The 20,695-nt window shown below is 52.2% G+C and overlaps 1 protein-coding gene across 2 annotated transcripts in view; it reads right to left on the bottom strand.

Annotated features, from left to right (window-relative positions):
* CTIF (cap binding complex dependent translation initiation factor) overlaps positions 1–20,695 on the bottom strand; it is a 304,284-nt gene that overhangs the window by 183,540 nt on the left and 100,049 nt on the right. For both annotated transcript variants that reach the window (XM_024756820.1, XM_024756821.1), the window contains exons 4-6: positions 9,157–9,230; positions 8,051–8,155; positions 2,598–2,673 (exon numbers count right to left, since the gene is read on the bottom strand). In XM_024756820.1, the coding sequence (XP_024612588.1) occupies positions 2,598–2,673; positions 8,051–8,155; positions 9,157–9,230 (255 nt within the window). The remainder of the gene's footprint in view (positions 1–2,597; positions 2,674–8,050; positions 8,156–9,156; positions 9,231–20,695) is intronic.

The following is a 20,695-nucleotide window of genomic DNA, read 5'->3' as shown; positions in this document are numbered from 1 at the left end:
CCCCCCAACCCCCATCCCCCTCACTCAGGTTTCTCTCTCCCTCTGTGGATCTACACACTCATTATCATTCACCTTTTTCTAAACCATTTGAGGACACGCTGCAGACATGAGGCCACATATCCCGCAAATATTCTAGCGTGTGTTTCTCAACAACAAGGACACTCACCTACCTAACCATCATATAGCCCCCTAAATCAGGACACTTCTAGCCAAGAAACACTACTGCCACAGACCCCAATTCACATTCTCCCACTGTCCAACAAGGTCTCTATTTCTTTCTGGTCCAGGACCTCAAAAAGGAATACATATTGCATTTAGTTGTCTGCCTCTTCAATCCCCTTCAATCTGGGAGATTCCTCAGTCTTTCATGTCCAAGCAGTTTTAGAAGATGGTCTTTCCATTTGGTTCCTCATGACCAGATGCAGGCTGTGCTTTCTTGGCAGGAAAACCCCAGAAATGATGCTGGGCTTTCTCCGTGCAGCACATCAGGTGTCCACTCACCCCACACTAATGAGGTTAATCCTGATCACCTGGTCAGGTTGGAGCCTGACAACTTTCTCCACCATCAAGTCACCACACTTTCCCTTATAATGAGGTGAGCCCTACATGTGCCCCAGCCTGGTGCCTGGTGAGTTTCCAGTCTGCAAGGCAGGGAGGAGTACAAACAGAGCCCAGTTGTCTCAACGAGTTAAGGGGACAGAGGTCAAAATTCAGGGAGTCCAAGGCCACTAGATTTTGGAAGGCAGAGTAGCAGAGAGGAGAGAGCTGCACACAGAGAGAAATCCAGAAATTGCAGGCCCTTGAGTCTTTGGCTGAGCACAAATGTGTGCACATATGTGAGGAAACTTCCAGGGCTGGTGAAAAGCTACCTGCAACAAATTGATGGAGTAATCCCCTAAGATCACACACGGCTGGAAATAGTTTGTATTCCCAGCTGACATGGTGGAAATACCTCCTAGGACATAAAGCACTGAGTGGCAACTTCAGAAGGCTATTGACCCAGTAGCGGAGCAAACTTTGCTCTAAAGGCTTCCCACCTAACAAAGCTTAAAAAGCAAGCCTTGAAAGGACCAAACTCTTGAAGTAACTTAACTGTGTCCTGGAATAAAGTTCAAAATATTTTAATTAATAATAATAATATCCAACACCTTAAAATTCCTAATATCTTGCATCTAATATAAAATTACCAAGCATGCAAGGAAAAACACAACCCATACCCAAGAGAAAAATCAGTTAACAGAAACAGACTGTGAAATGACATGGATGACAGAATTAGTAGAGAAGGTCATTAAAACAGCTACTATAAAATATTCCATATGCTCAAGAAGATAGGAGAAAGCATGAGCATGAAGAGGAGAGAAATGGAAGATAAATACCAAAAAAAAAAATCCATAACTGAACTTCTAGAGATGAACAATATAATATCTGAAATGAAAGATATACAGGACAGGATTAACAGTAGATTAGACATTGCAAGAAAAGATTAGTGAACTTGAAGACACAGCAATAGAAACTATCCAAAATGAAACACAGAAAAAAAGACTAAAAAGAAAAAGCAGAGCTTTGGTGAACCATGGGAAAATATGAAGAAACACAGTGTGCATATAACTGGAATTGCAGAGGGTGGGTTCTGGGGGAGGTGAGGAAGATGATGGCCGAAATTTTTCCAAATTTGATATAAACCTACACTATAAACCTACAGATGCAAGAAGCTCAATGAACTCCAAGTGGAAGAAACACAAGGAAAGACCAGCCCAATCAGACTGCTGAGGCCTTGACGGTTCATTCTATTGCCTCCCATGACTAGGCCCAAGGCATAAACACTCAGCCAAAAAGTGGGTACGTCCCGCAGGGAGCTGGAAGAGAAGAATGGATGCAGCTGACATAGCCAGACAGACTGGGAAGAGAGAGGAAAGCGTGATGCGGTGAGTGCAGTGCATGGCAGGTCACGTGGGGCAGGATCGGTCATGGAGGAGGGTTTGCTGCTCCCCTCCTCTGCAGGAGGCCTAGCCTCATTCCCGCAAGCAGCTATACTCCTACAGCTTCTGCCCAAAGCCCAGCACCAGAAGCATCTAGGGACCTAGATTTGCTGTCTCTTTGATGAGTAATCCTCTTGTCCTGGAGCCCGGCCCGATTCAGGGAAAGGAGTCCAATCAATGACAAAACCGGCAAGCACAGCAGACACCTGGAGGCTGGCAGGACAACTCCATTTTTCAAAGGCCTAAAAATAGCCCTGACTACATTTGAAACCATGACAGCCCTGCCAGTCCCACCAGAACACGCTGCAGGTTGCCTCACCTCAGACATTTCAGGTCAAGGGACAAAAGTTTCCCAGTTTGCTGAGTTGCCAGTGCATGGGCCATTTCATCCACGTCAGGTCTGCCACCAGCACCTGTGGCACAGCTGAGCACAGGCTGCCACACACACATCACAGTGGGACACTTTGCACCAAGGCAGGTACCCACCCCGGCCCACCTACCACTGCAGTACATCCAGCTATACCCTGCAGGAACAAGGGGCCAGTGGGAGAGTTTAGGCCCTGACCAGGCCGAGGGCAGGGGGAGGGGTGCTGTTGGAGACTCTGCCCCTACACCTACCTGCCAGGCCGGGAGGACCTTCTCGATGTCATTCAGGTTGATTCCATCCCCATCTTCCAGCTTCCCTTTTCCACACCTGGACCAGAAAAAACATAACAACACTGAAAGGACAGCTCATTCATGCATCCTGTCCAGGCCCAGTAAGCCGGAAGAGCAGGGGTCAGGAGACACCAGGTCCTACTCTCCCTCAAGGCCGAAGAATCAGCCTGTCCCACCTGGGGGAAATGGCCCTGGAGAAGTGCCCTCCTCCCTCAGGCCTGCAACACAGGCCCTTCCTTGAGGACAAAGGACTCTGTGCAGGCAGGAATGTGGGACCTGGGGTGGGGCAGAGGCACTAACAAGGCATCCATCCCCTAGGGAGGTGAAGGATACCAGAGTTCCCCTTGACCTTTCCAGGCAAAGAAGTTACGCTCCTTGCCAGTGAACGCCCCAAAGCATATCACAGATCCTGCAAAAACCCATCATTTTGCCCGGTTACACCAAGGGGAAAGCAAATGAACAGAGAGATCGAGCAACTTTCTCAAGGTCACACAGGCCCCAACAGGGATTCCTCCCTCCCAGGCCTGACTGTGCCAGTCCAGCAAGCCCGCTCAGATGCCGATGCTTTGTCTTCATGTCCTCTGTGGGCGGGCACACCTTCAGACCACAGGTGCTGACCCCCATTCACTGGCAAAAGCCCACATCTTCCACATATTTGAGGGTGCAGACTCTGGAACTGCAGGGCTTGGAACCCCAGTGGCATCGCTTACTAACTGGGTGACCCTGCTCAAGTCACTTTCCCTCTCTGTAACTCAGTTTCCTCATTTGAAAAACGGGGATAATTACTAGCGCCTAACATCACAAGGTGGTTGGAGGATTAAATTAGTTAATGTATTGAAGTGCTTAGACCTGTGCCCAGCATACAGTAAACGCTATAATAAAGGTATATGTAGAAAATATATTATCATGGTAAATACAGGCAATAATTCAGTCAAATTACAACGAAACAAATAATAAGGTAAATATATTAGTGCTACTAGGACTGTTATATTTACTGTCGTTGTTATTGTTATTGGGACAGAGCAGTGCGGTGACTGATTAATAGCATAGATTCTAGAGCCAACACAGCCTCATGCAAGTTATTCAGTTTTCCTGGGCCTCTAGGTTCCTCATCTGTTGAAGGAATAACAGCTCCTACCTCCCTAAGCTGTGGTGATTTTTAGATAATACAGGCAAGCGGTTAGAACCTGGATTGGTGTATGCACAGTGCACGGTAAGTATTAGTTACTATTACTATTATGTATTGTTATTATTATTGGCCCAGGGATGGCGAGGGCTACCTGATGGGTTGGTGGCAGCATGTTCCAGTTCCAGAGTTAATGCAACTCTCAAATTTCAGAGTAATTAGTTCATTTGATCAAATATCTGCCAAGCCTCTCTTGTGTTTTTGGACCTGTCAAGTTTTCCTGGAGTCGTGGAAAATAAATCCCACGTGGTTCCTGCCCTCAGACAGCTCACAGCTCTTAGCCGAGGAGTCCTAAGCCCGTCTACAGGGCAGTGAACCTGAGCACCAGTAGGGGGCAGCATGAGATAAGTGCTATGAAAGTCCCGTGCACAGAGGCACCCTGAAACTCCAAGGAAGAGAAACGGGGTGGCTACAAAACCCAGCACAGCTTGGGAGAAGGGGTGGGGGATAGGATCTACGCCCCGTTCAACACACGCTTGTGTCCCTGGGGGCTCCGCCTTGATCTGGGCCCTCCGAGTCACAGCGCGGTGGCAGTGTGGCAGTGCTAGGTGGCAAGCGAGGACGCGGGAGCGGGGGTGGGTGGGACTGCGGAGCAGCTCCTCCCAGAGGAGCAGCATCTAGAATAGCCTGGGGCGGAGGGCGGGGAGGTGGGACAAGCGACGGTCCAGCAGAGAATCTTGGAGAGCATCCCAGGCAGAGGGCAAAGGCCTGGGGCTAAGCGCAAGGGTGTTGCCAGCAAGGAGGGCAGGGTTCTTGCGGCTGCAGAGGGGTGGGGGGAGGGGGCCAAGGGGCAAGATGGCGCTGGAAGGCCAGGGTTGGGAGCACAGCTTGGGTTCTGGCCTGTGGAGATGGGGTGGTAGGGGTGTGAGGGGACTTCTTGCCTCTTCAGCCTCCAGCCTGGTGGTGATGTGTAGGGCTGCAGAGGAGGTGGAGAGAGGTCTGGAAACACCAGCTGCCTTTCCACTAACAAGTCTGCCCGTGAAGATACCACCTGCTCACAGACATCTGTGTTCCCTGCGTGCCGGGGCAGTGGGGGGAGGGAACTGGGGACTCTGGGGCTGACACCCTTCCCCCAGGTCATGTGAACATGTAACACACCTCTGGCTCCAGCCACCCTCGGGCACCAGCCTAGCACATCGTGGCACAGCCTTTCAGTCTCACCTCATCAGCCCCTGGGGTCGGCAAGGAGGGCTGCTGTCCCCCTAGGCCCGCCCTGTCGGGGGCTCAGAACTCCCTGGAGGGAGGTTCCAAGGGCAGAAGGTTGCTACAGACCAGCTGAGTCACTGCTGCCAACAGGGTTTCCAAGGTAACAACCTCCTCTGATTTCTGTCCCTCCGTGGAAACACGGGCTGCAGGAAGCCTTGGCAACCGAGTGGTACCCTACTTCCAAGAGCTGCTGCCGTGGCTGGGCACGTGGAGTCCATCCCCAGAAAGGCCGGACTCCAAGGGTGACACAGTTCTTGGCTTAGCCACAAAGTGGCCACAGGACACTGCACCCAAACTCCCCAGCATCCCGGGAGAGATGGGATTTGGTCAGAGAGCCAGGTGTCTATGGGAGACCCCGGGGCACTGTCAGCAAATCTGGCCGGCTCCTCTGAGTGAGTGAGCCTGGTGGTGAGCAGGTGTGGCCAGTTCCTCTGGCTCCAGAAGGAGCAAGGGCCCTCAGCACAAGGGGAACCTTTCCTTCCCTGGATAGTCATTTGTCGCTACTGCCACACTGTGTTCTGTTAGGACGTTAACTTGTGTGAACTGGTGCAGACGCCTTCGGAAAGCCTGACCATCACTCGCTCCCCAACGGACACCTTCAGTCCATGAGGCAGTGTCATCACTTCTGTCCTTTGGGCCTCAGTTTGCCCACTGGTTTTGCCATCCATGTGCCCCCAGGGGACAAAGGAGAGATGGGCGCTTCCCAGGGAAATGCCACCTCTCTCCAGAAGGCTTCCGCAGACGGTTCATCCTCCCACGGTGCTCCCTTCTTGACCCCTGCCCCCCGCATTCACTTTCTGTAACTGCACACCCGGCCCTTATTTTATACCGTGTGCTCTCTGAACGTGTGTACATAGTCTCAATCATGAATGGGTTCACGTCTCTTTTTAACAGTAGAGTGAATAGAAATAATGCTTCTGGGCATTATTCTGGGACCGTATTGTCTACGGGGTGTGTGTGTGTGTGTGTGCGCGCGCCTCACCATTTGGGGACCCAGCAGGACTGGTGACCAGGCTTCAGAAGTGCAAAGTGCTCCTCCCTTTCCCATGGCACACAGCAAGCTCCAACTGGCTCCCACCACAGGGCAGATGGGGAACACCGCTTCTGCAGAAAAGCAGCTCCTGAACTTGACCTGCTGAGCAAAGGTCAGCTTTCCTAAACTCAGAAGTGTGGAGGGCACAGCCCTGCGCAGCCAAGCAGCTCAGGGGAAAAATGGCCCCAGTGCCGCTGAGTGAGAGGGCTGAGGGCACGGTGAGCGGGTGGACGGGTGTGAGGCAGGGCCAAGGGAGCCCCGTGGTTGCGACTCTGCTTTGCACTATCTCCTCCTAACAGGATGCCTCCACGTTCAAGGGCAACTCCTCTCTCTACTCGAAAAAAACATCCCAAGAGTTTGGACAGAACCCTCACAGGCAGGGGCAGGACAGTGGAAAAAGGACAAGTAGCAACCTGGACTTCTACTGGTATCTGGTGCTGTATCCAGGGAGACAGTGTCAGAATTGAATTGAATTACAGGACACCCAGCTAGTGTTGAAGAATTGCTTGTGGATTTGGGGAAAAAAATACACACACATCAGAACTGGTGTCAGAAATTAGCCATGTGACCCAACAATTCCACTCCCAGTCAAAGACCCCGAAAGAATTGAAAACAGAGACTCAAACAAATACTTATACATGGATGTCCATAATAGCATTATTCACGGTAGCCAAAGGATGGGAACAGCGCAAGTATCCATCAGCAGACAGATGCATAAACAATGGAATGTTATTCAGCTGTGAAAAGGGTTGAAGTCCTGATATAAGCTACAGCGTGGATGAGCCTCAAAAATACTATGTCGAGTGAAAGAGGCCCAACACGAAGACCACATATGATTCCATATATATATATATACCTCCAGATATCTATACCTATATATCTATATAGAGATAGGGAGATAGGTATAGATACCCCAGAATAGATAAATTCATAGAAACAGAAAGCAAATTGGTGGTCGCCAGGGGTAGGCGTTGTGGGGAAATGGGAATAACTGCTTAATGGGTATGGGTTTTATACTGGGGTGTTGAAAATGTTTTGGAACTAGATAGATGTGGTGGTTATACAACATTATAAATGTACTAAATGCCACAGAGTTGAACACCTTAAAATGGTTAATTTTATGTTATGTGAATTCTACCTCAGTAAAAATTATCTTAAAAGGAAGGAAGGGAGGGATGGAGGGAGGAAGAAAGGAAGGAAGGAAGAAAAGAAATCATCTGTCTCACACCCCTGTGTGTGGCTGGAGTCACATTCCTGTCCGGAGGTCAGCCCAGGCCCTGACACCATCTCTAAAAGGGAAAGTAAACACTGATGCATGAACTAAGGAAAGAGTGAGACGACGGAGTAAAAGCAACCACTACCCCAGTGGTTTTTTTTTTTGTTTTTTTTTTTGCGGTACGCGGGCCTCTCACTGCTGTGGCCTCTCCCGCTGAGAAGCACAGGCTCCGGACACGCAGGCTCAGCGGCCATGGCTCACGGGCCCAGCTGCTCCGCGGCGTGTGGGATCTTCCCGGACCGGGGCACGAACCCGTGTCCCCTGCATCGGCAGGTGGACGCTCAACCACTGCGCCACCAGGGAAGCCCCCCAGTGGTTCTTAAAGTGGGGCCCCTGGACCAGCAGCATCAGCAGTTCCTGAGAACTTGTGAAAAATGCCAATTCTCAGGCCCCACCCCAGACCTCCCGAATCAGAGACTCTGCGGGTGGACCCAGTGATCCCTCTTCTTATCAAGGCGAGACCCACTGCTCTAGACTGTTGGCAAGCAGGGCCACTGTGAGTGGTCAGGAAGGGGAGCAGGCAGTGTGGCTGGAGGGGGCTGGGCAGTGAAGGGTGGAGGGATTCTGGAGAGAGGCCAGTGAACCTGCAGATCTGAGCCACTGAGCCTCTGGACATCAGCCTGCCCAAGGAAAGGCCCCCCTCTGCCCCGGTATAGCCACAGCTATCCCTCACCTCACCAGCCCCTATGTGGGAGTTCCCCACTGCCCCTTACCCTTCACGGTCGATGTGTGGCAGGGGCTGCTTGGGCGTGTGTCGGAGCTTCCGGTGGAACTGGGTGAAGTCCAGCTTTTCAGGCTGCAGGTCCCAGGTGGCACCACTAGAGGGCGAGGGAGGGTGAGAAATGTGACAAGCCCAGTTACTGATAGGGATGAGACACCCCGGCACACCCCAGGCAGGGCATCTCAGAAAGAGGTGGGCAGGAAGAAGGAGTGCCCACTGGCCACAGGCAGGGGTCAGGCAGGGACCCTCACTCAGAATGGAGCCTGAAATGTCGGTTCTGCGCTCACAGACAACAGGGCAAGTGCTTGCCTGGTAGCCTTCCCCTCTCTTCAACCCTGCTGTATGATAATAGATGCCTATAAAACACAAGTGTGGGCCTGATGCTCGCTCTACAGTGGTCCGCCTGAAACACTGGAAAGCCTGGGGAGAGTGTGTCAGTTGGGGAAGCAGGAGGCCAGGTCCCCCAAGGACCAGTCTCAGGAGACCCACAGCACTTCCATGCTGGGCAAGCCTGAGCCAGAGCCAGGGTGAGCCTGGAGCACAGCCAGAGTTGGCTAGCTCCAGGGCCGGGGCAGAGCTGAGCTAAAGGGCCACCACCATCCATGGTCTGAGGTCATCACTCTCCAAAGAAGGGGACACCATGACAGGAGAGCCCGTCAGCAAACCCTCCAGGGGCACCAGCCCCACATCCTGAGAAAGCCTGGCCAATACCTGCCCTTCCAACTTGGCCCGTGAGGAAGCTTCTAGAGCCTGAAGCACTGACAGTTCTTCCTTTTCTCTGGACGCCTCTCCGCACCCCCCGGCCCCTGCCTTCCATAACCTCTGGTGGGAGGGGTGTGGTGTGCAGCCACAGCTGTCCGTCCTCAGCTCTAACACAGCCATGTGCAGTTCCCCCACCGCCATTTTCCTTCCTTCTCTCTCTGACCTCCTTCCTCCAGCCTCCTCCTTTCTATTTCACCCTCCTGTCTTTCTCTCCACTTCTTGATCAATGAACTCTCAACAATAACTCAATCCCCAAAGGCCCCTCAGGGCATAAGGACCAGTAAGCTGGGGTTCCAGCCGGAGCCACACACCACAACAAGAGGAAGAGGAGCTCACCTGAAGGAATCAAAGGTGTTGGCAGCCCAGATATCTGTGCCCAGCATGTCCAGAGAGGTGTCTTTGCTGCCATTCTGGAAGAGATGGAGGATGAAAGGGGTGGCATTATTTGCCTGGCCAGGACATGGAACAAATGGGTGGAAGGCCCAATCCCAGCGAGGGTTGCAGAGGGCCCCCTTCCCCGCCATCCCCCTCGGTTGGTCATCCTGGGCAGCTTGGAGGCTGGAGTGAGCCACTGGAGTGAGTGTCCTGGCTGGTGCACCCAGTACGAGTCAGGGGGACCCCAGCCTCCCCCAGGCTTGGGCCCTCACTTTGCTGGTGTTTGACAGAGCTGTGTGGTCAGGTACAGGGCAGCCAGGGCTCTGCTGCTCCAGCCCGTGGCTCTCTCCTCAAAGCCTCTATACTAGTGAGCTGCCAGCCTGATGGCAGCGGCTTCTCCCAGGCAGGGGCTCTGCAGAGCCAGGCACACTGGAAGGTCTGTGCTGGGAAGTTGACTTCCTTTGGAGTTAAGCCCCACAGCCCAAAATCAGGTGGCACCAAGAAGCTCCCACTGACCAACAACTCCAAAGATGGAATTTCTCTAAGTCAACCAGCTCCGGTCTTCTTCCTTTGTTGTTTCCTATATGACTCATTCCATAGACAGAAAATGCTCTACTCGACCCAGCTTCTCTGATCTGGCTTCTTTGCCCTTGGCTGATCTCTGCAACAAGTTCTCCAATCCCTATCTTCACTCCTGATGCCACCCATCCCTCACTGTAACTGAGCAGGACCCTATGGGGCCTTCCCAGAACAGACCCTACCCCCTCCCATGTCCTCTACCTGAAGGAAAACTTCAGCCTCCTAGGCCTTCCCCAAGTTCCAAAGAGTAAATGTAACCAGAGAAGTGAGAAAATGCAGAAACAAAGGAAAACAGACAAGCAAGACAAAAATAATAATAGTTCAGCCATTAAACAAAGGCAAGGACATTTAGTTCCTCCTCTAGGGCTATAGATAATATTTTGAGCCAGGTTCTTTGAGCTGTTTTGCAGATACTGAAACCCCCACCAGGTGGAAGAAGTTAACTGCGTGCCGACCACAAACACATAGACCCCAGATGGGTTGGAACCAGAGGTTGGTAATGTTGACTCCTAATTACCTCACCACCAACTAATCCGAAGAATGCCCATGAGCCGATCACATATCCCATAACCCTCCTCCCTCACCCTGTCTTTAAAAACCTTTCCCTGAAAGCCTTCGAGGACGTTGGGCCTTTTAGGCACTAAGCTGCCTGGACTCCTTGCTTGGCGCCCTGCAATAAACGCTGTACTTTCCTTCACCACAACCTGGAGTCAGTAGATTGGCTTTACTGTGTGTGGGCAAGCGGACCCAAGTCTGGTTCAGTAACATCATAACCCCCACAGTCTGCTTTTCATCACCGCAGTCTTTAAAAACAATACTTCCACCTCCACTGAAGCTGACTGTGTGCGTGCCTTATAACTCAGGACTCCACTCCCAAGTACAAACACAGCCAAAATGTGTACAGACGTCCACCAGTATTACACAGCACAGAAGTACAGAGGAGCACTACTCAGAACAGCTCCAAACTGGAAACCACCCAAATGCCTACCAACATTCGACCAAATGAATCGTGGTGTGTTCACATACTGGAATATTACACAACAGTCAGAATAAACTAAAACAACATGTAATGCCATAAATGAATCCCACAAACATAAAGTGGAACAAAAGAATCTAGATATAAGAGTACCGGCTCTATAATTCAATTTTATATAAAGTTCAAGAACAGGCAAACTAATCTATGGAGAATTCAGACAGTAACCAGAAGCAGGCCCCAGGAGGGTGCTGGGGGGCTGGTAATGTCTGCTCTTAATCTAGGTGCTGGTTACATAGGTGTATTCAGTTTGTGGAAATCTGTTGAACTGTAGGTGCATGGTATGTACACCTTCTTCTGTGTGTGTTACGACCTTCTGGTTAGATTCCTGGTAGCATCCCCAGTCTTTATTTTTATGATGATCTGTCCCTGGACCTGTCATTCCTCAGATCCACTAGCTCATACACTGGGCAATCTTCCTTTGAGATCTTTCCATAGGCCTGGCCCTGGGCAGACACTGAAGACACAAAAGTGGAGAAGTCACAGGTTATGCGTGCAAAGAATGGTATGTGACGACACACACGTAATAAATAATTACAATACAGTGTGAAATGTGCACTGATTCAAGGTGCCACAGTAGGACCAAAGCACAGGCAAATTTCCTGAGAAGTAGGGAAGGACTCCCCCAGAGTAGGGATTCATGGTGATCAGGAGGGCGGAGGGAAAAGGAGGGAAGGGGTCATCTGGGGAAAAGGGCCAGTATGTGGAAAGGGGCCCTGGCAGGATACAATAAGGCATTCTGGGTAACTTTAAGGCCTCCTGGGTTTACACAGGGAGCCCGGCAGCTTGTCAAGGTGCCCCCAGGTGGGCGAGTCAGTGGTTTTCAACATCACCCACTCTCAGTCTTGGTCAGGGGCCTACTAGGGGCCTCACAAGTGCTCCTCAGTGATTGTCATGGGTTGAATTGTGTCGTCACCACCCCTCCCCGATCCCCGGCACCACCATTATTCATACGCTGAAGTCCTAACCCCCAGTCCCTCAGAATGTATTTGGTAACAGGCTCATTGCAGATGTAATCAGTTAAGATGAGAGTGGGCCCTAACCCACTATAACCGGTCTCTTTATAAAAAGAGGAAATTTGGACACAGTGACAGATGCACACAGAGGGAGAACGCCAGGTGAAGAATGGAGTTACGCTGCCACAAGCCAAGGAACTTCCCGAAGCTGGGAGAGAGGCCTGGACAGATCCCTTCCTAGCTCCTTCACAGGGATCATGGCTCTGCTGACACCTTGCTTTCAGTCTTTTGGCCTCCAGAACTATGAGATGACAATCCATTTCTGTTGTTCTAAGTCACCTAGTTCGTGGTCAAACATCCTAAATCAAGCAGCCCTAGCAAACTGATAACGGTGATCAACCATCCATCACCTCCACAAACCCCTTGTGAGGGCAGTCCATCACGTCCCCACTTCCCACAGCCAGCAGACAACCCCCCTGTGACCTTCTCATGTCCTTCAGCCACATGAAGCACCAGAGGGCCCCGGGGCCCCACCTCCTGCAAACAGACAAGCTCAGACCCAGGCTGGCTCAGCTAGTCTCTGATCTCCCCACACCACCTCCCCAGAGACGGCCCAGGAAGAGTCCCACCTGCTGTCCTCCCTGTGCCCCCCCCAGCTGGAGACCACGGCCAACATCACCCCAGAGCCTGCCGAGCAGAGCTCACATGGACACTGGTGAAAAGAGAAAAGGCATGAGGATGTATGTGTGTGTTTAGATTCTGCACTTACTGAGCGCCACCCACATACAAGGCACTGAGAAGCCGGCTAGAAATAACCCCAAACGAGGCTCAGCAACCTGCCTCTCCCTCCCCCAGCGACCAGAGACACCCGGCGCCTTGGCAATGAAGCCCCATGACTTGGGGGTTTGGTTTTGTTTTTAGTTCTCATTTTCTTCAGGTCGGGCAGAGGCGGCCAGCAAGGTCTTTTTACTCACTGCGTCCTACTCTGCGCATCCCGACTCACCAATCCCTCAAGGTAGAAACCAACCTACTTCCCAGAGAGAGAGCAGTTTGAGGGTAGTTTCCAGCTTCTAATCGGTCTGAAGGAAAAGGAACACAAACTGGCCAGTAGAAAGGTTGAGGCCCAGCCTCCCAGCAGAAGGGGCCCAAGTGCTCAGAACCTCACAGACACCAGGCAGGAGATAAGGAGGGGGTGGGGAGAGGAGGGGAGCGTTCAGGGGAGGCTGAGGGAACAAAGGGCTAATGGGAGAGAGGGGCACCCAGAGTGTGACCTCGGATGAGTCACGTAACCTGCCTGGGCTGCATCCATACACTGAGGACTGGGTCCTCCCTCTGGCACCACCAGCCTGAAGCCTTGGGTCACTCAGGCTCTAAGTGGCTGGGAACTTTCTCACGATGCCCTGAGACCTCCCACAATCCTCCTGTGAATCAACCACAGTCACTCAGGGCCAGAAGCTTCTCCATGTGGCGCCACCTGTGTGCACCTGGATCTTCCCCACACCTGTCCAGTTCCGCTTCCCCATAATCCCTTTCACTATTGACCGTGATGTCTCGTCTCGGCCTTGCTCCTCTCCCGCTCCCTCCAGACGTGCCCCATCCTTCAGCGCTTGACTCCAGAAAACCCCTCCGACCTCCCAAACTGCAGTCACCTCCCTCTGTCCTGAACTTAGCACCTGCATGGGTGACCTGTGGCTGCAGAGCCCACTGGCGGCAGTTCTCACCCCGTCTTACCGTCACTCTCTCCTGCTCCAGGGCGTGGACCCGGGATGGCAGGGACCTCTCCAGGTGCCCCAGCACTCTATGTTCAGCGCCCAGGAAGTGTCTGCTGAGTTGACAAACACTTCAAGAGACCTTCACTGTCTTCCTTAAACACGTTGCCATAATGAGCCATGTGACCTCAGCGAAATTAGTTCACCAATTTGGACTTCAGATTCTTCATATTTAAATAAAGAGATCTCCGAAAGTGAAGTGCCATATCCTGTAGATGGGTTTCTTCTGATTGGCATGTGTGCTGCCACCACACCCTCTCTCACCAGGGGCAGACATCACTAATCAATTATGGCACAATTTACAATCTTCTAGGATCAGCCCCTCCTTCCCTTCCTTCTTTGAGTTGTCTCATCACCCTACCCATCCCAACTCCTGGTGCCCTGCTTGCTTCAAATGCCACTTTGAAATTGCAGGTGGCTAGAGCGACTCACTTTCTATCTAGGAGACAGGCCCCCACCCTCCTGAGATGTTAAGTGGCTTGTTCAAAACACCCTTCCCAGGCCTCAAAGATGATTACCAATAGGTACAGCATTTTAAAATGACTTCTAAAGCAAAGGTCAAAAAAAATATATCAAACTAAACCTTGCTTCCAAAGCACACGTCTGAGACCTCACCTGGAGTGAAGTTCACTTCCTCCTTCAGGATAGTAACACAAGTCTCTTCCTAATCCCTGACCCTTTAAATACACAACTCACTCTGGCACTTACAAGTTCAGCTTACGTGGAGTGGACCATTGCTTAGTCATCACTCTCTTAGACCCATAAGGATGTTAATCTCCCCAAGTAAGTTTTTTTTTTTCAAAAAATTTTTATTGTGGTAAAATGCACATAACATAGAATTTCCCATCTTAACCCTTTTAAGCGTACAGTTCAGTGGTACTAAATATATTTACAATATTGTGTAACCATCACCACCATCCATTCCCGTAACTCCTTTCATCTTGTAACACTGAAAGCGTATACCCATTAAACACCAACTCCCCATTTCTGCTCCCCCCAGCCCTGGCGACCACTATCCTATCTTCTGTCTCTAGGGTTTTGACAACTCTCAGTACTTCATACAAGTGGAATCACACAGTATTTGTCTTTTTGTGACTGGCTTACTTCACTTGGCATAAGGTCCTCAAGGTTCATCCATGACCCCAATTAGACTTTAAGCTCCTGGACCACAGCTGCTTTCTGTTCTTGTGTCCCCAACGTGGTCAAGCCGGGCACACGGTAGGTCCGCCTCAGATGGCTGCCAACTGATTAAAGAGACTCTACCCTGAGAGACTGAGGCCCTGCTGCCTCTGTACCTGAGAGACTGATTCCCAGATTAGGATGTCAACATGGATTCACCAACCTAGGATCTGAGGCCCCTAAAGAGTGAGGAATGCAGGATGGAGAGAGGGAACAACCATGAAGAAAGGACGGGAAGGTCACAGCTTAACCCAGGACTGCAAGCACCTCACAGGTACGAGCACAGTTCACCTTAAAAACAGCTCAATTATGGCACAAGGGCGATGCGAGTGCACGTAAGTCTCCCTCCTGGTCCGGGGGCTGGAGTCTTGGCCACCACCCCTCATAGCAGGGAGGGGAGGCCATCTACTCTCGAGGGCCCTGTGCAGAGAGAACCACAGCTAAGGGAGGTGCCTGGGCATCTCAAGCTCAGGCCCCAGCCTCTTCTGAAGCAGCATCCCTGGCAGGGGACCCACCAGCCTCAGGGACAAGGCCCCACTGGCTGATGAGTGGGAAAGAGTGACAGAGCAGCAGCTGCTGGAGAGGATGCCCCAGGAGATGCTCTGTAAAGGGAGCCCCCCCCCCCACCTCCCTGCATGTGCAGATCAACCTCGAGGAGCTGGTACCATCTCCGATCGGAGGTGAGAAGCATTTTTTCAGTACTTCATAGCTTATAGACCCTCTCCACGCATTTTTCCTCATTGAAGCACTACGACTCTCACCCATCCTCGCAGGAGCCCAGAGAACTTATTCCTGAGCCGATGGAGATAACCTGAGCCCTATTTTAAATGCTGGAAAACTCCAAAACCACTGCGGTTCCCAGCAAGCACCTGGCTACTCAACCCTCCCCCCATCACCCTCCCATCAGCTCAACCTCTGGTTCCGTTGACAGCATCCCTCAGCCGGCGGAAGCCTCTGCTCTCACCCCTCCATCTCCACAGGGTAGGTCTCATTACTCCTCATGAGCACCTACCTCCTGCCTCCACTCCCTCCCCCACACGCCGTGACTCTGATTCTCGGAGCTTAGGAACAGAAGTGCTAGGATGAGCCCCTCACAGACCGAGGGGCTGCAGCCCACACTCTGCACAGTCCTGGGGAACGAATAATGTGCACAGCCTCCCTGGAGGAGGCGACAGCACTGGGCAAGAATCAGGACCCTCGGGCCGCTGAACAGGATGTGGCTGAGGGCTGTGGGCAAGCCTGTGGCCTCTCTTGCTGAATATAGTAGGAGGGTGGGCCCCACCAAGGCCAGTGTTGTAACGGGGAGGGGGAAAGTGTCTGGAGAAGTCCACAGTGAAAATCTTGGTCACGGAGATGACTTACTTATCGTTGCTCCATCCGACAAGATGACTGCAGCACGTAACAAGAATCTGGACACCTCCTTAGAGTTTGTGGCAATGGGATGTGACCGGCATATAATCACTGCATGTAACCTTTTACCAACAGGGGCTGGAGAAGGGGCCTAGCTCTTGGAAACAAAATCTGTGTCCTTCAAGTTTCAGCCCAGAGAGGGAAGACCCTCACCTGCAGAGCCTTCATTTCTGTCCCTTGTTGAGGCCGAGGTGGTGACCCAGGGGATGCCCAGAGGGGCCAGGACTCACCGGCAGAGTGACTGCTGCCACTGAACTGACAGCCAGGAACCTAACAGCTTCTCACGTTCATCCCCAGCACCCGCCGGCGCTGGGCTGACAGCACCCAGGCGACCCTGGGGCCACCTGCCACGCTGACGCACGTCCAGCCAAAGCCCCTGAAGCCATAAAGTGCCTGGATGTTCCCCGCTTCTTGAGTTCTGGACACCAACCCTCAAACTTTGCAACCCCTAACAAACACACAGGGCAGGGACGATGGTGGCGGGAGCTTGGCTGTTCTGCTCACTGCTACAGGGGCCTCGGCATCCTCCTTGGCACACTGGCAAAGCTTTGTGTTGGTATGCGGCTCAGACACCGCCTGTGAAGGGGCTCTGGGGCCACACCAAGCTGCTGAACGTACAAGATTATATTCCTCTTTGGGCCGCTGTGCTCTTCCTGGACTTGGAGAAAACAAATCTCCTTTCCACCCACTCCGAGTCTTTCTCTCTGATGGGATCAGCTCGAGAGCCTTCCTCCCTGTGGCTCTGCTGTTTCCTCATCAGCTGGTGCCCCGCAAGCCCACGGCACATCCAGCACATACCCCAGGGGTTGATTCCCTTCCTGATCTACTGTGTGCTCCAAGTGGTGTTCTAGAAACACTAATCCGCTGGCTCACAGATGTCAGTGTGCATCGGAGTCATCCAGGGAAGGGACTGAAATGGTTTAAGTTTAGGGCAGCTGCAGTGGTGCATGGAACACGCTTTTGGAAACAGTGGATATTAAAAAGTTTTGTGGGGGACAAAAAGTTTAAAAAGGCTCCTCGGTCAAATATTTGGGACACACAGAGTTAAAAGAGTTGTTAAATCAATACTTTACTGCAGAACTTCTCAGTGCCTTTATTGGTCTTGGATGGATGCTGACTCTTCAAGTAGGTGGCAGCACACTACACAGCTTTGCCCAAACTCCTCCGGCCAGAAACCCACCGCACTCTTCCTTCTCACCCCACACAGCATCCTGCAGGACCATGGTTCCCCCACCGGGAAACAGACATCTTAAACTATCTGTTAACTCTCTTCCCCAATTAGTCTGCCATCCCCTCAATTGCAGTAGCCCTGGCTTCACTTTTCTGTTGTGTTCCCCTGCCTCCTCACCCCCACCACCTTCCTAGTCTTGGGATGCAGCATCATTCATTCTTTTTTTTTTTTTTCGCAAGGACTCAGTGGCCAGGTACCGAGAGCTCTCCACAAAGCCTCACTGGCTTCTTCGAGAACATTCTCCAGGTTGCAATTCCACAGTTGGCCCTGGTGAACACGGCTTTCCTCTGAGTCCCACCCCTTCCCTGGCCCTGAGGTCACCCAGCCCCTGCCAACACCCCGCCAGGTTGTTGCAATGCCAAGGTTCTGAGGAACCGTATCAAAAAAAAATCACCCTTTTCAGTGGATCGTTTTTTAGCACTTAAATGCTGCTGAATCCTTCACAACAGCTTCTTTTACTGACAATTAGGGGGCCCCTTGACAGGGTGAATCGTGCTGCTCTCAGAACAGATCACAAAGGGATAATAAGCACCTTAAACCATGTGGAAAAAGAAATGGAAACGGCCTGCCCACGGGCAGGGAGACTGAAGCTGCCTCTGAAAGGGCCACGCGGGGTGCACAGCTACCCCAGGTCAGGGGTGACAGAGTCCAGAGAATGATAACAGCAAACACTGACGCAGCACTCACTGTACACCAGGCACCATCCGAGCACTTTACATCTGTTACAACCCTAGGAAGCAGCTGTTGCTATCACCATCCCCATTTCACTGATGAGGAAACTGAGGCTCAGAGAACTTGCCCGCATTCACCCAGCTAGTTCCCAGGAACGCATATGAGTGTGGACCAGAGTCTGTGCTCTTAACCACTGCACTCTGCAGATATATTACTCAAATCACTTCTGACCCCACTGTCGAGTTTCCCATAATGCAGGAGCATACCCACATCCCTACGAACATTTGGGTTTCCCGAGTTCTTCTCTTGGGAAGGCAGCGCTGGTGCAGGGAGTAAATCACTTGCAGTGAGGAAAAGAAGGAATGTAGGGGTGCAAGATAGAATGTGTAGGGTCGGGGGGCTCTGTGCATGAGTGAATGAAACAAGATGGGAGTGAGTCACTGTACAGTAGAAAAACATGCCAAGTCAGGTGCAATGGGAAAAAACGACCCTCTTCTATACCGTTGTTTTTTCTTTATTGATATACAACTGCAGAGTCATTTCTGCTTGTGTACGTGTGTGTGCACAGGTATGTGCGCGTTGACAACCCCAGGCTGCAAAGGTTTAGAAATAAGGCAGAGTCTGGCTAAACAAGGCAGGGGCAGCAGGAGGACTCCCCCCATTAATGGGAGGGTCACAGGCAAAGTTCCAACTAGAGGATGTCCGGGCATGCCAGTCTGAGTTTCCCCAGCATGTCTGCTGCTGGGTCAGCCGCACCAGAGCTGGCCAGCCCGAGACTGCGGCTGCAGCACCAGGAGCCTGCAGGGACCAGGGCCTGAACTCCCGGACTGCAGAACCAGGGGCCAGCTGCTGGTCGTCAGCTCTACAGGGCCCAGCCTGGGCACCAGAGACATGAGGGCGGTACAGCCCCTGCTCCTGGGAAGGGGCTCATAATCCCAGTCCATTTCCCCTTCTTGGTGCAAAATGTTCTTCCATAGATTCTGTCCATGACGAGGGCCAAGAGCAAGCAAACCCCACAGACTCAGGGCTCCCAGGGGAGCCGATAGGGAGGCCTATCCCTTTAAACAATGGACAAGACCTCTCCAAGGATGCCCTCCCAAGTCCCCTGCCGCCAGCCCCAATATATCACCCACGTTAGTGGGTTAACACAGTGCTAGGCGCTGTGTGGCCACAAGAGGCCCGAGGTGATCGTCCCTGCCCCACAGTTCTTACCACCTAGCTGGAGCGTCACAGAAAAGGAAGAAAACAACTGAAGACAACATGTAGTGAAGCACCATGTGATATGATGCATGCCACCCATGCTGCGGGCTCCAGGGGAGACTGTGGCTCTGGACTCCAGGAAAAACTTCCTGCGAGTAACAACACGGATGGACTGAGTGGGGAAAGCAGGAGTCTAGGCCTGCAAGCTGCTTCCTGGGGCCCCAGGAGGGTTGCTGCAGCTCCACAGACCTGAGCTCCCTCTTCAGTATCATATTGGACTAGAATGGTGATTACCGAGTTGGGGTGGAGGCGGGAAGAAGAGCATGAGGCACTGGGAGAGTGTGGTGCATTATACAGGATGTTTGGAGACCAAAGAACTGCAAAGGCATCTCCTGGGCCAAAACAGGGGCTTCCTGTAACGCCAGGTCCAAAACTCCTCTCAGACCCAAACCGCCAGACTTTGAGGGTGACTTGGGTTTGCTTGAAGAGACAGGAAGTGAGGACCCAAGCACAGATCAAGGGTGGGGCAGGGCAGGGCCCAAGGGAGAAGCAGTCCTGTCCTGGTGTGTGTGTGTGTGTGTGTGTGTCTGTGTGCATGGTGTGTGTGGTGTATGTGTGTGTCTGTGTGCATGGTGTGTGTGTGTGGTGTGTGTGGGGGGGCATGTGTGTGTGTGTCTGTGTGCATGGTGTGTGTGTGTGGTGTGTGTGGGGGGGCATGTGTGTGTGTGTCTGTGTGCATGGTGTGTGTGTGTGGTGTATGTGTGGTGTGTGTGTGTGGTGTATGTGTGGGGTGAGTGTGTGTGCGGTGTGTGTGTGGTGTGTGTGTGCGTGGGGTGTGTGTGGGGTGTGTGGGGGGGGGCGTGTGTGTGTGTGTCTGTGTGCATGGGGTGTGTGTGGTGTATGTGTGGGGTGTGTGTATGCGGTGTGTGTGTGGTGTGTGTGTCTGTGTGCATGGGGTGTGTGTGGTGTATGTGTGGGGTGTGTGTATGCGGTGTGTGTGTGGTGTGTGTGTCTGTGTGCATGGGGTGTGTGTGGTGTATGTGTGGGGTGTGTGTATGCGGTGTGTGTGTGGTGTGTGTGTCTGTGTGCATGGGGTGTGTGTGGTGTATGTGTGGGGTGTGTGTATGCGGTGTGTGTGTGGTGTGTGTGTCTGTGTGCATGGTGTGTGTGTGGTGTGTGTGTGGTGTATGTGTGGTGTGTATGTCTGTGTGCATGGTGTGTGTGTGTGGTGTGTGTGCGCGCACGGAGCGTGTGTGTGTGTGTGTGTGTGTGTGTGTGTGTGTGTGTGTGTTCCCCATGTTCAGCACCAAGGACAGCACCCCCACGTGCTGGTAGGAAAGATGGTGATGGACCCCCAATATTTTAATCTTCCTACAATAGAAAGGCCTGAGGCAGGAGAACAGCAGAGCAGAGACCGGAAGACAGGGCCTCCTGAGTAGTACCAGAGCTGAGTTCAGGAGCAGAAAAGGCC

The sequence above is a fragment of the Neophocaena asiaeorientalis genome, unplaced genomic scaffold (genome assembly GCF_003031525.2).
Source record: "Neophocaena asiaeorientalis asiaeorientalis breed wild unplaced genomic scaffold, Neophocaena_asiaeorientalis_V1.1 scaffold133, whole genome shotgun sequence".
Taxonomy (NCBI): domain Eukaryota; kingdom Metazoa; phylum Chordata; class Mammalia; order Artiodactyla; family Phocoenidae; genus Neophocaena; species Neophocaena asiaeorientalis.
Note: the sequence above shows the minus strand (reverse complement) of the source record. Positions and strands in the feature narration are given on the sequence as shown.